Source organism: Mytilus galloprovincialis, chromosome 5 (assembly GCF_965363235.1).
Source record: "Mytilus galloprovincialis chromosome 5, xbMytGall1.hap1.1, whole genome shotgun sequence".
Lineage (NCBI taxonomy): Eukaryota > Metazoa > Mollusca > Bivalvia > Mytilida > Mytilidae > Mytilus > Mytilus galloprovincialis.
In genome coordinates this window covers 57,611,981-57,630,456 of record NC_134842.1, presented here as the reverse complement: position 1 = coordinate 57,630,456, position 18,476 = coordinate 57,611,981, and the positions used below count along the sequence as shown (strand labels likewise).

The 18,476-nt window shown below is 32.3% G+C and overlaps 1 protein-coding gene across 1 annotated transcript; it reads left to right on the top strand.

Annotated features, from left to right (window-relative positions):
- Positions 1–66: 66 nt before the first annotated feature.
- Positions 67–12,994, top strand: LOC143076116 (endoplasmic reticulum resident protein 29-like). The gene is made up of 4 exons (XM_076251768.1): positions 67–224; positions 10,523–10,661; positions 11,380–11,544; positions 12,114–12,994. Exons 1-4 carry the CDS (start codon positions 108–110, stop codon positions 12,464–12,466), a joined length of 774 nt encoding a protein of 257 aa, XP_076107883.1. The 5' UTR covers positions 67–107; the 3' UTR covers positions 12,467–12,994.
- The last annotated feature ends 5,482 nt before the right edge of the window (positions 12,995–18,476 follow it).

The window sequence follows — 18,476 nt, the reverse complement described above, 5'->3', positions numbered from 1 at the left end:
TGACTCTAGAGAAATCAGAAAAATAGAACCAATCAAAATAAGTTTTGTGGCAAACGATTCATTATAAAGCAACCGTTCTCATTGGCCCACATCATCTTATTGTAAGCATGGAACCAAATGCAGAAGTCTATCTTGGTTTTTTGCTGTTATTTGCTTTAAATGCAATTGGCAACACAGAAACAGTTAAAGGATCGATCCAGCTGAACTCTGGGGTGTTTGAAAAGGTAAAATTGATCATAGATATTTATGTATAATCATTATTTAGCATTTACCCAACACCGGCTTCTAACAAAAACTCGTCAATTTTATCAAAATTTTCTGTAAGCCCTATTCTTTCTACAGATAAGACTCTTTAATATATGTGAATTTTCTGTCTAATTGTGTCTCTGTGTGTCTGAGATTGTGATCAATTGATTGATTGTTGCTTAAAGCATGCATGTCCAGTCGCAAATATTTCATGATTGTTCATATGATTACAGATTAACAATGAATACAATTGGTAGGTCGTCCTGTAAACATATGTAAATAAGGGTGTCTGGGATGAAAGACGGGGGAATTTTGACATGCCAATGGAAAATAAGGGTATATTGGATTATAGGGAAAAGAGATATCACAGTTGCAATTTAACAGGCCACTTACTGATCATTTAAAGAGTTATTGCAAGGGATTTTATATGTGCCAATTTACAGAATGTATTATGGTATGCCCAGGCCTGTAGCCAGGAATTTCCATGGGGGGGGGGGGGGGTATTTGGACTGACAATCTCGACTTTAACAGTCACAATTTGAACAGAACGTTGACTTTAACAGTGCTTATTTGTTTTCAAGGGGGGGGGGGGGTTCGGACGAACCTCCCTGGCTACGGGTATGATGCTGTTGACCCTCTGTTGTCAACATCTCAGACCATAAGATCAAAAACACTTGAACCAATTGGTATGAAACTTTGCTGAATTGTTTATATCTATTGACATATTGAAAAGAGCTCCCTTTCATTTTTAATCAGTTTTAGATTTTAAATTTTTTCAAGTTTTGGTGTTTTTTTCATGAAAAAAGGGGGATTTTCCAGTTTTTGGACAATTACTCAAAAACACTTTCACCAATTTGCAAGAAACTTTGTTGAATTGTTTAAATCTATTGAAGTAAGCTCCTTTTCAATTTTTATAAATTTTAGATGTAAATTTTCTGAGTAATGTGATTTTATTCTTAAAAATAGGGGGTTGGATATTAAGAGTTACCCCCCTTACAATGGTTTTGTTAAGAAGAAATTAGAAAAAAGGTGATAAGCTGTCAATTTAATTTTAGGAAGCTACTATTAAATGCTGATGAAGGTATAAAGATTTCAGAAATTAAAAAAAGAAAATTCTCCAATTATATTTTGGCAAAAAATAGGGGGAGGGATTTTTTTTTTAGAGCAGGGTCAATTCTCAACAGTATAGTGTATTGCTCAAAAGCAAAAAATTGAATGTAAATTCAAATCATATAACCAATTCTAAGTTCTTTGACTATAGTTATTCTGTGTCAGAAACCTATTATGTTTCAAATATTTAATTACAATCCAAATTCAGACCTGTATCAAGCGTGAATATTGTGTCCATTTTTGCCCCAACTGCTCAGAGTTGGCAAACAATTCATAAAGTAAGTTACACATGTGTGTACTGTATAATAAAAAAAACCAATTATTTCTTTAAAATTTATTTTAATTCTATATACATACATGACATATATGACTAACATTTAACTCTCTAAAAACAGAACATAGTTTGTTGACACCAAGAATATGCAATTCTGCAATACTTAATTTTTGCACATTTTTTAAAACCCTACATGGTTGGTGTAAAGTACCAGTCAAAATGATAAAACTGTGTACAATACTATTGTATATTCATGTTTTTCCACAAGTACACATATAGTATACTATTGCTATAAAATACAATATTAAACACTTGATTTAACACGTTTACCTGACACACTTGTAATATCCTGGTATTAGCAATGTTTTATTTAATAGTGTTCTTGTAGGGTTGTAAAACCATTCAGAGTATATATACTTTAACATCACTGGCAATAAACTATTCAGTTCTTAAATATAGTGAACCAGATGCTCCCCAGGGCGTAGCTTTATACGACCGCAGAGGTTGAACCCTGAACGGTTAGGGCAAGTATGGACACAACATTCAAGCTGGATTCAGCTCTTAATTTGGATTGTGATTAAATAGTTGACACAGCATAGGTTTCTGACACAGAATGAATGTGTTCTAATGAACTTAAAATTTTTGTTTCTCTTAGAGCAATTCACTATGCTGTTGAATATTAATCCTCTCAAAAAAATGTTTGAAGAAATTTTCTTTTTTATTTATGAAATTTCAAATGAGAAAAATTGAACCCAATTTTTTTAATCACATCCCCCTTTCCCTTATTCCAAAACTAATCTCAATTAAAATTTCTAATGGAGTTTGCAACAATAACTACTCATTTAAATACATCATAAAGTATTAAGATGTAAAAAAACTGCTTGTTATCACTGAATGGTAAAGATTATTTTAATTTATCAGTTGGTAGTAAAAAGCGAATATACATTGTATATTGTATATAACAAAGATTTAAGTTGATTCTGGACAAAGAAAGATAACTCCAATTAAAAAAAAATCTTGCTATTGCACAATATTTTGCAATTAGATATTTCTTGCTTACTATTCTGGACAAAGAAAGATAACTCTAATTAAAAAAAAATTTGCTATTTCACAATATTGTGCAATTAGATATTTCTTGCCATTGCGCAATACTGTGCAATTGAAAAGACTTGCTATTGCACAATACTTAATATAATAATTTTAGATCCTGATTTGGACCAACTTGAAAACTGGGCCCATAATAAAAAATCTAAGTACATTTTTGGATTCAGCATATCAAAGAACTTCAAGATTTCAATTTTTGTTAAAATCAGACTAAGTTTAATTTTGGACCCTTTGGACTTTAGTGTAGACCAATTTGAAAACAGGACCAAAAATGAAGAATCTACATACACAGTTAGATTTGGTATATCAAAGAACCCCATTTATTCAATTTTTGATGAAATCAAACAAAGTTTAATTTTGGACCCCGATTTGGACCAACTTGAAAACTGGGCCAATAATCAAGAATCTAAGTACATTTTTAGATTCAGCATATCAAAGAACCTAACTGATTCATTTTTTGTCAAAATCAAACTAAGTTTAATTTTGGACCCTTTGGACCTTAATGTAGACCAATTTGAAAACGGGACCAAAAGTTAAGAATCTACATACACAGTCATGACAGTTAGATTCAGCATATCAAAGAACCCCAATTATTCAATTTTGATGAAATCAAACAAAAGTTTAATTTTGGACCCTTTGGGCCCCTTATTATGTTGGGACCAAAACTCCCAAAATCAAACCCAACCTTTCTTTTATGGTCATAAACCTTGTGTTTAAATTTCATAGATTTCTATTTACTTATACTAACGTTATGGTGCGAAAACCAAGAAAAATGCTTATTTGGGTCCCTTTTTGGCCCCTAATTCCTAAACTGTTGGGACCTAAACTCCCAAAATCAATACCAACCTTCCTTTTGTAGTCATTAACATTGTGTTTAAATTTCATTGATTTCTATTTACTTAAACTAATGTTATTGTGCGAAAACCAAGAATAATGCTTATTTGGGCCCTTTTTTGGCCCCTAATTCCTAAACTGTTGAGACCAAAACTCCCAAAATCAATCCCAACCGTTCTTTTGTGGTCATAAACCTTGTGTCAAAATTTCATAGATTTCTATTAACTTAAACTAAAGTTATAGTGCGAAAACCAAGAAAATGCTTATTTGGGCCCTTTTTGGCCCCTTATTCCTAAAATGTTGGGACCAAAACTCCTAAAATCAATACCAACCTTCCTTTTGTGGTCATAAACCTTGTGTTAAAATTTCATAGATTTCCATTCACTTTTACTAAAGTTAGAGTGCGAAAACTAAAAGTATTCGGACGCCGGACGCCGACGACGACGACGACGCCGACGCCAACGTGATAGCAATATACGACGAAATTTTTTTCAAAATTTGCGGTCGTATAAAAACTATTTTATCATGTACACAAAATTGTATTTATGAATTATAAATATGGACTGATTTGTTGGGAAAAAAATCCGGAATTATAGATGAATCACTTTTAATTGTTTTGAAATTGTATCAACAATTTGAATTTGGTCTTTTGAATTATAATTGAGACAGTACCCCAGCCTGTAAAAATTGATATGTCTATCATGTCGATGATATATTCACGTTCTGAATACACAGGTACTTGAAATATAAATTTATAAACGGAAGAAATGAAGCTACAATCATATAAGAATTACAACTTTTACAAAATTATGTAAATGTTTTCTTTATTGATAAATTACCATATGTCATAATCAATAACAGGCGTAAAGCATGTTACATATATTGGAATTAAATTGTACAACATTGAAAATATTGTTCAAAGGTAAGTAGGATTTTATGGTAAAATGTTGTCAAATTACAATTCTTTGTACTTATTGTAATTGAGGGTCTTACATACAGTATGATACATTACTATTCATCAATGTTCATAGGACATTGTATTTGTAGTCAGGTTGTCAATATATAAGTTATAATTGTATAAATAAACCAATTGTTCAAGACGTTTCGGCCATTGGCCTTCTTCAGTTGTTTATTATTCCTCTAAACTACATGGCTGCCATTCTTTTTTAAAACATTGAAAAGATGTTATAGATAAATGTCCTTGGAAACGTCGTGACGTCATAATACTTTAACGTCATTATAAGATGACGTAACAATACTTTTGTATGAATGAAAGTTAAATTATATATGTTTTGATCAATTAAAGTCATTCCTTTTTAACGTTAATTCCAAATGGTCTAATTGTATTTAATTTTTGCATCCATTGTGCCTCAATATATCTCCTGTAATTTGCGGATTTATCGTAAATCTGTTGCAGAACCTGAACTGTGATGTCCTCTTTACAATGATCCTCTTGGTTAAAATGTTCTGCCACAGCTGTATCTCTATCATGTCTGATATCTGCAAGATGTTCTTTTATTCTTTCGTTGAGTGATCTTTCTGTTTCTCCAACATAGACATAGTGGTTACATTTTTCACAGTGAAGTCCATAAATAAGGTTCACCAGTTGACATCCATGAATGTTCTTTTTGAGGTTGAATGTTTTATCTCCGAGTATAATTTTTTCTTCATGTCTTTCAATATCGCAAACTTCACATTCTTCTTTACATGTTTTGTTGCTGCTGTAGTTGGTACATTTTTTGGTGATCTTATTTAGTTTTCCATGTACAATTATGTCTGCTAAGTTTCTATCTCTTCGATAAGCTACTAGTGGTGGTTCTGGAAATATTTCTTTCATCAAGTTACAGTTATGTAAAATATTAAATCTTTTTTTCACAATGTCATGAATATCAGGTAGTAAATCGGTAAAGGTTACAACAAGAGGTATGCGTTCTGATGTTTTTTTAATTTTATTTTTTCTCTGTAATAACTCTTTTCTATTAAAAAAACATCAGAACGCATACCTCTTGTTGTAACCTTTACCGATTTACTACCTGATATTCATGACATTGTGAAAAAAAGATTTAATATTTTACATAACTGTAACTTGATGAAAGAAATATTTCCAGAACCACCACTAGTAGCTTATCGAAGAGATAGAAACTTAGCAGACATAATTGTACATGGAAAACTAAATAAGATCACCAAAAAATGTACCAACTACAGCAGCAACAAAACATGTAAAGAAGAATGTGAAGTTTGCGATATTGAAAGACATGAAGAAAAAATTATACTCGGAGATAAAACATTCAACCTCAAAAAGAACATTCATGGATGTCAACTGGTGAACCTTATTTATGGACTTCACTGTGAAAAATGTAACCACTATGTCTATGTTGGAGAAACAGAAAGATCACTCAACGAAAGAATAAAAGAACATCTTGCAGATATCAGACATGATAGAGATACAGCTGTGGCAGAACATTTTAACCAAGAGGATCATTGTAAAGAGGACATCACAGTTCAGGTTCTGCAACAGATTTACGATAAATCCGCAAATTACAGGAGATATATTGAGGCACAATGGATGCAAAAATTAAATACAATTAGACCATTTGGAATTAACGTTAAAAAGGAATGACTTTAATTGATCAAAACATATATAATTTAACTTTCATTCATACAAAAGTATTGTTACGTCATCTTATAATGACGTTAAAGTATTATGACGTCACGACGTTTCCAAGGACATTTATCTATAACATCTTTTCAATGTTTTAAAAAAGAATGGCAGCCATGTAGTTTAGAGGAATAATAAACAACTGAAGAAGGCCAATGGCCGAAACGTCTTGAACAATTGGTTTATTTATACAATTATAAAAGATATGTTCCCTATTGGAATTTTGAAAACAAGGAATATATAAGTTGTCAAGACAGTTCATTTGAGGTTATTTGTAATTTTTCTTCGATGAAGGTGAAAGGTCATTGGTACTACTTTAATGAGTTTAGTATGTATCTGGAAATTTACATTAGATTGAACTTTGATGGCTTTTTGCATTTACCAATTCAGATACAAAAATAAAAATCTTTATAATAAAAAAATGGATTAACATGATAAATCTTTTAAAAGTGTTTGAAAAAAATTGTTTTATCTATCTTAGTATTTTTTGGTAATAATGTTACCCTTAGTAGACATATACATAATATCCATCTGCCTACAACAATTGTAAGCTTACTGAAATTAAATTTGTTAATCTGAAAATCAAGGTATGATAATTAAAAACAACTTCAATTTCATTAGCTTGTAAATTTTACAGCTTTTACATTAATGCTAGCAAGACAAATCTTTGTTTGGCTTGCTTGCTTTGTTTGTATCAATGTTTGCTCAAGCATGGCAATTAAGATAGGCGAGGCTTCAGCTTGTATGCATCATACTTAAATTTTATTGGACGTTATGTTTGAGGTTAAGGACACTTAATTTTAGAACATCACACGACAAATATTCTCACATGTTTCCTCACCTGTAAAAATACAATAATTTGCCAATGAAAGAAAAATATAAACTTTTTCTTGTAAGAGGCTGAGAAAATGTCCTTTAACATTGACCTAATATTATTTTAACATATCAATCTATTAGTTCAGTCAGTTATTTCCATGTATGCCCTTCCATTATGTTACTCAAGAAAATATTCCAAAAAATGGGAAACAATTGTATCGAAAAGAGAAAATCAAGTGCACCTTTTTAGCTCACCTGGCCCGAAGGGCCAAGTGAGCTTTTCCCATCACTTTGCGTCCGTCGTCCGTCGTCCGTCGTCGTCCTGCGTCCGTCGTCGTTAGCTTTTACAAAAATCTTCTCCTCTGAAACTACTAGGCCAAATTTAATCAAACTTGGCCACAATCATCATTGGGGTATCTAGTTTAAAAAATGTGTCCGGTGACCCGCCAACCAACCAAGATGGCCGCCATGGCTAAAAATAGAACATAGGGGTAAAATGCAGTTTTTGGCTTATAACTCAAAAACCAAAGCATTAAGAGCAAATCTGACTTGGGGTAAAATTGTTTATCAGGTCAAGATCTATCTGCCCTGAAATTTTCAGATGAATCGGACAACCCGTTGATGGGTTGCTGCCCCTGAATTGGTAATTTTATGGAAATTTTGCTGTTTTTGGTTATTATCTTGAATATTGTTATAGATAGAGATAAACTGTAAACAGCAATAATGTTCAGCAAAGTAAGATTTACAAATAAGTCAACATGACCAAAATGGTCAGTTGACCCCTTAAGGAGTTATTGCCCTTTATAGTCAATTTTTTTTAACCATTTTTCGTAAATCTTAGTAATCTTTTACAAAAATCTTCTCCTCTGAAACTACTTGGCTAAATTAATCCAAACTTGGCCATAATCATCTTTGGGGTATGTAGTTTAAAAAATGTGTCCGGTGACCCGGCCATCCAACCAAGATGGCCGTCACGGATAAATATAGAACATAGGGGTAAAATGCAGTTTTTGGCTTATAACTCAAAAATCAAAGCATTTAGAGCAAATCTGATGGAGTGAAATTGTTAATCATGTCAAGATCTATCTGCCCTGAAATTTTCAGATGGATCCGACAACCGGTTGTTGGGTTGCTGCCCCATAATTGGTAATTTTAAGGAAATTTTGACGTTTTTTGTTATTATCTTGAATATTATTATAGATAGAGATAAACTGTAAACTGCAATAATGTACAGCAAAGTAAGACCTAAAAATAAGTCACCATGACCAAAATGGTCAGTTGACCCCCTAAGGAGTTATTGTCCTTTATAGTCAATTTTTAACAATTTCATTGTAAATTTTTACTAACATTTTCCACTGAAACTACTGGGCCAAGATCATTATAGATAGAGATAATTGTAAGCAGCAAGAATGTTCAGTAAAGTAAAATGTACAAACACATCACCATCACCAAAACACAATTTTGTCATGAATCCATCTGCTTCCTTTGTTTAATATTCACATATACCAAGGTGAGCGACACAGGCTCTTTAGAGCCTCTAGTTTTATGTTAGGGTGTGTTTGAGATGAATATTTTGTCTTTAAAACGTACAAAGCAAGAGTATTTGATACATCACCTCGCTTAGATTCTATCATTTAATATAGCAAAGCTACAGGTTGACTTTATAGCATAAACAAATCACAGTACTAAAAGATGAAATATAGGGGTCAAGTGAAATACCTATCCAATGGACCACAAAGTCAAAGTAGGTGTGTTCGAATAGCTATTTTACTAAAAGTGCTTGACGGCAGTCGTTAAGTTGGATCTTTGAAAAAAAAAATTGTCTTCCATTTCCACGATTGTGAAAATGAACTGGCGTAATGGGAAGATAATTTCGACGAAGTAGAATCCTGTCTGTATTGTATATTTACAGGTAAGGAAACATGTGAGAATATGTGTCATGTGATGTTTTGAAATTTAGTGTCCTTAACCTCAAACATAACGTCCAATTAAATTTAAGTATGATGTATACAAGCTGAAGCCCCGCCTATCTTAATTGTCATGCTTCAGCAAACACTGATACAAACAAAGCAAGCAAGCCAAACAAAGATTTGTCTTGCTAGCATTAATGTAAAAGCTGTAAAGGCAGCCTGGTAGTCATAGTAGTGATTTATTTGAAATGACAATTTAGGCTACAGATGAATAATTATTTTTGTATGGAAATAGGTGCAAACACTTGCATGACTTATGCATTCTAGATCTGTAGTAGGAATAAAGTTCATAGTCAAATAAGTATAGAATATAGAGTCAGTGGCAGATCCAGAGGGGATTCAGGGGGGGTGGAACAGAACCTCCCCTTATTTTGGGATGATCAATGCATTTGAATGAGGATGTATAGTTGGAATTCCCTTTTAAACTCAGTTGGGAACCCCCCCCCCCCTTTTTTATACGCCCGTCGTCTTTTAGACGGGACGTATTATGGTATACCGTTGTCCGTCTGTCCGTCCGTCCGTCCGTCTGTCCGTCCGTCCGTCGTCCACACTTCGGACAATAACTCAAAAACGCTTTCACCAATTTCCATGAAACTTAAGTCAATTGTTTATATCTATTGACGTAAGCTCCCTTTCGTTTTTTTTTAATTTCAGATTTTAAGTTTTGGATTTATGGGGCTTTATTTATAAAAAAGGGGGGATTTTCAACACTTCGGACAATAACTCAAAAAGGCTTTCACTAATGTCCATGAAACTTTGGTGAATTGTTTATACTAATGTCCATGAACCTTTGGTGAATTGTTTATATCTATTGATGTAAGCTCCCTTTCAATTTTTATAAATTTCAGATTTTAAGTTTTGGATTTATGGGGCTTTATTCATAAAAAAAGGGGGATTTTCAACACTTCGGACAATAACTCAAAACGGCTTTCACCAATGTCCATGAAACTTTGGTGAATTGTTTATATCTATTGATGTAAGCTCCCTTTCAATTTTTATAAATTTCAGATTTTAAGTTTTGGATTTATGGGGCTTAAATATTCATAAAAGAAAGGGGGATTTTCAACACTTCGAACAATAACTCAAAAAGGCTTTCACCAATGTCCATGAAACTTTGGTGAATTGTTTATATCTATTGATGTAAGCTCACTTTCAATTTTTATAAATTTCAGATTTTACATTTCCGTGTTATGAATTTTTATGCTTAAAAAAGGGGGGATTTTCCAATTTTGGGACAATAACTAACACTTTCAGGTAATGAATTTTTATACTTTAAAAAGGGGGATTTTATGAAACTTTGGTGAATATATTAATGTAACATCCCTTTTGATTTGTATATATATTTCTAGTTGATCATATAAATTCATTTAAAGCATAAAAAGACAAGTTAAAAGAGCAACGGGCGTATCATGCGCTAAAGCGCAGCCCTTTATTTTAAATACCTGGATCCGCCCCTAAGAGTTTTAAGTTACCCTAGAATACAGTATCGTATATATTTTTATTCTTCAGATTGTGAAGCACCACAAAGCAGTCCTTGTTAAGTTTGATGAGACGTATCCATATGGAGATAAACAAGATACCTTTAAAGAAGTCGTGGAGGCCACTATGTCTCAGGACGATGCCTTATGTGCTGAAATACAGGTATCAGGTAAGATTTTATTTACAGCAGACATGTATGTATACAGTAGAGCAGAATCCACAGATGGATTTAGGGTGGAACAGGTGCCCGGGCTTGGTCCTTTTGTCAAAAAATTTGGTTGATTATTTAGGGAATCACTGAGGCGTGACTACCCCCACTTATGAAAATTTTTGGATCCCCAACTGGAAGAAAATTTATTTCAAATGTTTTTATGGGAATCTTGGACATCACACAATAAATAAGAGTTTTAAAGATGCAAAATTGTTTATTTTGGAGTAGAAATTTGAGGTATCCAGTCAGAGTTTTAACATGTTTAATACATTGTACTAGTTGAAAGCTTTTCATCAGTTTTTCTGAACTTATAGTATATCATGGTTTCTATCAAAGTATGTAAAAGATCAAGTTTTAGCACAATGTTAATTGCTAGGAGAGTGTTATTGTGCTTTAGAATTAGTACATGTAGTATGCACAGTCTCAATGTAATACTCAGTTATTTGTAGCAAAAGTTCAGAAAAAAATGAGTTTTCTTAACATTGAAATCTATAACTGTAAAAGTTTAGCTTTTCCTTCTTTAGATGTTTAAAGGAGATATCTTAGGTATAATAAAAAGCTGCACACCTTTTTATTTGGTATGTGCGATGCGACGTAGTGCCACAGAGATGTTAGCTATTCACTTTTTAATTTTATCGTTAGATTCTTTGCTAATTGTTCAAATTTAATAATTCAGACTATGGAGAGAAAGAAAATCTAGACTTGGCAGAAAGATATGGTGTAATAAAGGAACAATTCCCAGTTTACAGATTGTTTCTTAATGGAGACCTTGATGGCGTCCTATACAAAGGAGATACAAAAAATGCTAATGACATTAAATCATTTTTGATGAGTGAAGCAGGTAAAACATGTATACATATAGAGGCTTAAGTTTTAGGGGGTAGAGTTTGCTGTAGCATTATTCTTGTCATGTACAGAACTAATTTAAAAAGAAATTTCTTATGCAGTGATTTCAACAATATATAAGTTTGTGATTTGCTCATTTAAGATGAACCACTGATGATGAGCGTTGTATTTATGTGAAAGTGGGAAAAAATTGTTTTTCCTGAGGAAGATGAATGGTAGTTTTATCTTGTTTCCAGTCACTTTTTGTTAAACATTTTCGAAACAATAAAAAAGTAACCTTTTTTCCTCAATCATTGTCAATGTATTTCATGTATTTAGGAGAGAAAGTTTTTTTTTATGTCCCTGCTACTTATATTACATATTAATATATACAAATTTTTCAACATATCCACATCATTTAAACTTTGGTCAGTTTTGTGTATAACTATCTGATTGGAAATCATACCACATCTACTCATTTTGAAAAAGGAGTTTACATCTGACTGATCTTGGGGAAGAAAAATAATATTGTGAGTTGAACCATTATTGATTTCTTAAACTCAAATTCTAACTTTTCATTTTCAGGTCTTTGGTTAGGACTTCCAGATTGTTTACAAGAATTTGACGAACTTGTCACCAAATTTTATAATGCAGCTGACAATGACAAAAAGACAGCAGTAGTTACAGAAGTTGAGAAAGCTGCTGAAAAATTGAAAGAAGAATCTCAGAAAAAATCTGCTGAAATTTACATAAAAACAATGAAAAAAGTTTTGGAAAAAGGTGAATCCTTCATTGCGGAAGAAGTAAAAAGAGTTGAAAAAATTAGAGATGGAAAAATTAGTGATAAGAAGAGAGAACAGTTAGGCTCAAGGTTAAATATTTTAACATCATTCAAACTTTTATTAAAAAAGGCTAAAAAAGGGAAGGATGAACTTTAAAGGATATCATTTTAATTTTCTATTTTTCATTTTGTTCTCCAAATTTAAATGATTTTAAATCTTGTCTTTTTTTCCTATTTTACATTTATCGCCCAAAACATTTGTAAGGGGTGGAGGAAATTTTATGATTTTTTTTTTCTATTTATAGTTTTTTTAAATAAATTTCTCAGTGTGGGGATAAGTTGGTATGTAAATTTCCAAAATGAATTCTTTTGGAGGAAATGAATCACATGTGCCATTTTCACATATCTTGCAATAAGTAAATGAGATTTATTTGTTAATATACACTTGCCAGTTGTGCAGAATGTATTATAAATGTTGTTATGGAGTTGCTGAACGTAAATGCATTTAAATATTTTATGCTGGCATTTAAAATATTCCAACAAGATGTAGATTTTATACTTTATAATTTTATAAAAGTAATATATATGGAAGAAAACATTTATACTATACAAGTTTTGAAATGCCGGAAATATGTGTTTTTGATATGTTATTATAGGTTTAACAATAATAAAATATAAAAACTAAGTAGACTTGTACTTATCTGGCAACATCCACTTGTATTTTTGTTCATCTGATGAGTTAAGCCTTTTTCCTTCTTATGTTGTACTGTTATACCACTGTCCCAGTTTAGGGGAGGGTTTGGATCCAGCTAACATGTTTAACCCAGCCACATTATGTATGTATGTGCCTGTCCCAAGTCAGGATCCTGTAATTCAGTGGTTGTCGTTTGTTTATGTGTTACATATTTGTTTTTCGTTCATGTTTTTTTTATATAATAAAGGCCATTAGTTTTCTCGTTTGAATTGTTATACATTGTCATTTCGGGGCCTTTTAAAGCTGACTATGTGGTATGGCTTTGCTCATTGTTGAAGGCCTTACGGTGACCTATAGTTGTTAATTTCTGTGTCATTTTTCTCTTGTGGACAGTTGTCTCATTGGCAATCATACCACATCTTCTTTTTTATATTTAAACAATGAGTAGTTGATATAAATGTGAATGAGAGAAGGTTAAGAGATAACAGAAAAAAAGAGACATGCAATGGAGCTTTATTTAGAGTAGTTACATACACCAAAAAGTACAACATAAACTCTGATGAGCTTTAAAAACCAACATAGACACTACCTAATGCAAATTTAAAAAAAAACTAAAAACATATGTAAAATACAGATAAACATATACATTTTAAAAGATACATATGCTCATAGATGCTGGTCAACAAATCATTTCATGCATTTTAAAGAGTACAATTATGCATTATTGCATATAATAAAATAGATGTAAAAAAAGCAGAAAAACAATGTATTCATGCAGTATGCTAAAGCACCAAAACCATAAATTCAAACTCAAAGCAGTTAAAACTTTTAATCGTGCATTATATACTAAAACAAGATAAAAACCAGTTATCACCTGCGTTTTATAAAAATTGTCTGTGCAGCACATATAATTTTTTTCGAGCCTGCATCTTTAGTTGCAGGAAGCTTGACATAGAACTAGTGATCCGGCGGCAGAGGCTTTCACTAACTTCTTAAAATCTTTATATTTTAGAAGATAGAAGAACTGGATGCTTCATACTTTGTATATATATGCTTTATGTTACGAAGTTTCCGTCTGTCACATGTCCATTGTCCTTGACCTCATTTGCATGGTTCAGTGACTTCTAGAAAAAAAGTTAAGATTTTTTGTAATGTAAATTTCTCTCTTATTATGAGTAATAGGATAACTATATTTGGTATGTGCATACCTTGCAAGGTACTCATACCTGTCAGATAGTTTTCACTTGACCTCAAACTCATTTCATGGATCAGTGAACAAGGTTAAGTTTTGATGGTCAAGTCCTTATCTTAGATACTAAAAGAAATAGGTCTTGTATACATGTATTTGGTGTATGGAAAGATTGTTAGATGTACATGTCATCTTACCTTGACCTCATTTTCATGGTTCGGTGGTTATACATTTAGTTAAGTTTTTGTGTTTTGGTCTGTTTTTCTTCTACTGTATCAAATAGGCCTACTATATTTGGTGTATGGAATGATTGTAAGGTGTACATGTCAAATTGGCATGTTATCTGACCTTGACCTCATTTTCATACAGTGGTCAAAATTAAGTTTTTGGGTGTTGGTCTTTTTTTCTAATACTATATGCAATAGGTCAACTATATTTGGTGGAAATATTTTATGATGTACATGTTTAGTCTTGCAGGTTTTATTTGACCTTGACCTCATTTTCACGGTTTATCGCTTAGTGTTAAGTTTTTGTTTTCTGGTCAGTTTTTCTTTTAAGCAATAAGCAATAGGTCATCTATATTTGTTGTATAGAAGGATCGTAAGCTGAACATGTATGACAGGCATGGTTCATCTGACCATGACCTCATTTTCATGGTTTAAAGGTCAATGTTTAGCTTTCTTGGTCAAGTCTGTTTCTTGTAAACTATAGCTACAAGCAATAGTTCAACTATATATAGTGTATTGAATGATTTTAAGGTGTGCATGTATTTCTGGTGTGGTTTATATGACATGGACCTCATTTTCTTGGATCATATTAAGTTTATGTGATAGTTGTAGTAAGCTTTATATTTAGGACTGTCAAAATAATATCAATAGTTAGTGAAGAAGTTGAGACATTTCAGCGTTTGCACTCTTGTTTTATTACATAAAACAATAAAAATTAAATATTGATTCATGCATTAGAAAATAATTTTTAAGAACAAGCATTGCAGTGCCAGGATCTACCATTTCATGAGTGTATTAAAATTGAGAATGGAAATGGGGAATGTGTCAAAGAGACAACAACCCGACCATAGAACAAACAAAAGCAGAAGGTCACCAGCAGGTCTTTAATGCAGCGAGAAATTTCTGCACCCAGAGGCATCCTTCAGCTGGCCCCTAAACAAATATATACTAGTTCAGTGATAGTGAACGCCATACTAAACTCAAAATTGTACACAAGAAACTAAAATTAAAAATAATACAAGACTAACAAAGGCCAGAGGCTCCTGACTTGGGACAGGCACAAAAATAACATTTTTTATATACCTACTATAGTAGAGGGGCATTATGTTTTCTGGTCTGTGCGTCAGTTCGTTCGTCCGTCTGTCCCGCTTCAGGTTAAAGTTTTTGGTCAAGGTAGTTTTTGATGAAGTGGAAGTCCAATCAACTTGAAACTTAGTATACATGTGCCCTATGATATGATCTTTCTAATTTTAATGCCAAATTAGAGAATTTATTCCAATTTCACGGTCCACTAAACATAGAAAATGATAGTGCGAGTGGGGCATCCGTGTACTGTGGACACATTCTTGTTTTATTTGGCAAAATGATGTTTGTGATCCATAATGATTAAGCAACTTGTTCCATAATTAAGCAGCAGATATGGAAATTATTAAATACAATACCTTGTAGTTTGTACTGATGAATTTACTTCAATCTTCAGGTAAAGAAAACTAACAAATACTGTGATAAATTGACAGAAAATCATGATACAGAATTCGAAAATACAATCATTTAGACAAACACTAGGAAGATCTTTTTATTTTTTTATGAATATCTTTCACCTCAAGCATAAACTTTTTATAGCCTTCACACAGACAAACCCCTGAGTTTTAGTCCGCTTAAACTAGCAATTTTAAATTTCGTTGTTATTGACTTTTAAATATGGATATATATATATAGAAAAAAAGAATTCAGGGTGGTCCATGAAAAAATTAATATTGGGAATGAAAAAATATTAAAAAAGTAAAACACTATCTTTGTTTAACAGTCTTCATTCTTCATTTGACAGATCTGTAAAGTTTTACAACAATGGGATATTAAAGAAGGTCTTGGAAAAACTTATACTATGAAAATATCATGCTGTTAACAATACATACTCTAGTAGCTATAGAGAAGTGAGACATAAAAATCAATCATTACATTAACCAAGGCAGTTTACATCAGAACAAGCAAACAAGATTTTGTGTCCATACGACACAATGCCCTGCTTCTGCCATCCTTATTCAATATTCGATGAATCATAACATAATGATCCAAAAAATTGTTTGACTTATGATATAGAAAGATCACATCCTAATGCACATGTATACAACATTTGAAGTTGGTGTTGGGACAACATCATGGTTAACTACCATAACCAAAAACCTTAATCTAAGAATGTACTGGTTTCATGCTACTATTATTCAGAAATATGTGCACCTACTATCATAAGCTAGGCATGGAAAGGCTGGACAGTTTTTAACACAGGAACAAAATACAAATATAAAGCATGCACTGCCAACTGATGCTCCCCAACTACACATTTATTCAGAGAATTGAAGATTTTTATGGGTTCAAAGTACTAGTATACTTTTGTCTATGTTCTTTTTTGTGCTTTGTTTGCATCCTGATAAACCAAGCCATTTTGGACTGACTTTCACAGTTTGGTTTTTAAGTTGCACTGGGTTCGACTTTAGAAGAGGTTGTTTAATCCAAATATTTTATAGCAGAAGAACAAATAAACATGAGCCTCTGGCCTTTATTAGTCTTGTATGATTTTAATTTTAGTTTCTAATTCGGAGTTAAGTATGACGTCCATTGTCACTGAACTAACATAAATATTTGTTTATGGGCCAGCTGAAGGATGCCTCAGGGTGCGGGAGTTTCTCGCTGCATTGAAGACCTACTGGTGACCTTCTGCTGTTTTCTATTCTATGGTTGGGTTGTTGTCTCTTTGACACATTCCCCATTTCCCTTCTCAATTTTATGATTATTATTGATCATTTTTCATATGTTTTAAAGTGTTGTACAAGTTCCCAATTCATAGTCAATCCATCCCCCAAAAGAACAATGAATTTTACCTTTGACCCTTGACCTGGAATTCAAAAGACTTCTTCACCTTCCCTATATCTTCCATCTGTTTCCATTTAATCAAGGAAGGAATATTATCATCTGGAAACTATTTGTTATAGATGCACAAAAGGATGGACAGATCTAATACTATGTGCTCCAGAATTTTCTTAGAGTAGCATAAAACCAGATGCTCCGCAGGGTGCAGCTTTATATGACCGCAGAGGTTGAACCCTGAACGGTTGGGGCAAGTATGGACACAACATGCAAGCTGGATTCAGCTCTAAATTTGGATTGTGATTAAATAGTTGACACAGCATAGGTTTCTGACACAGAATGAATGTGGTCTAATGAACTTAAAATTTTTGTTTTGCCTTTGAGCAATACATCATGCTGTTGAATATTAATCCTCTCAAATAAATGTTTGAAAAATTTAGTTTTTTCATTTATGAAATCTGAAATGAGAAAAATTTAACCCCCCCCCCCCCCCAATTTTTTTTTCACATCCCCCTTTCTCTTATTCCAAAACTGATCTCAATTCAAATTTCTAACGGAGTTTGCAACAATAACTATTCATTTAAATACATCATGAAATATTAAAATGTAAAAAAGGTGCTTGTTATCACTGAACTTGGTAAAGATTGTTTTAATTTATCAGTTGGTAGTAAAAGTGAATATACATTGTATATTGTATAAAACAATGATTTAAGTTGATTCAATTACTATTCTGGACAAAGAAAGATAACTCCAATTTTCTAAAATTTCTTGCTATTGCACAATATTGTGCAATTAGATATTTCTTGCTATTGCGCAATACTGTGCAATTGAAAATATTTGCTATTGCAAAATACTGTGCAATTGAAGATTTCTTTCTATTGCGCAATACTGTACATGCTGCATTGAAAATTTCTTGCTATTGCACAATACTGTGCAATTGAAGATTTCTTGCTATTGCTGAATACTGAGCAATTGAAAATGTCTTGCTATTGCACAATACTTCATATAATAATTTTGGATCCTGATTTGGACCAACTTTAAAACTGGGCTCATAATCAAAAATCTAAGTACATGTTTAGATTCAGCATATCAAAGAACCCCAAGAATTCAATTTTTGTTAAAATCCAATCTCATTAAAATCCGATGTTCTGATACGCTACCCTCCACTAGTGGAGGGTAGCGTATCAGAACA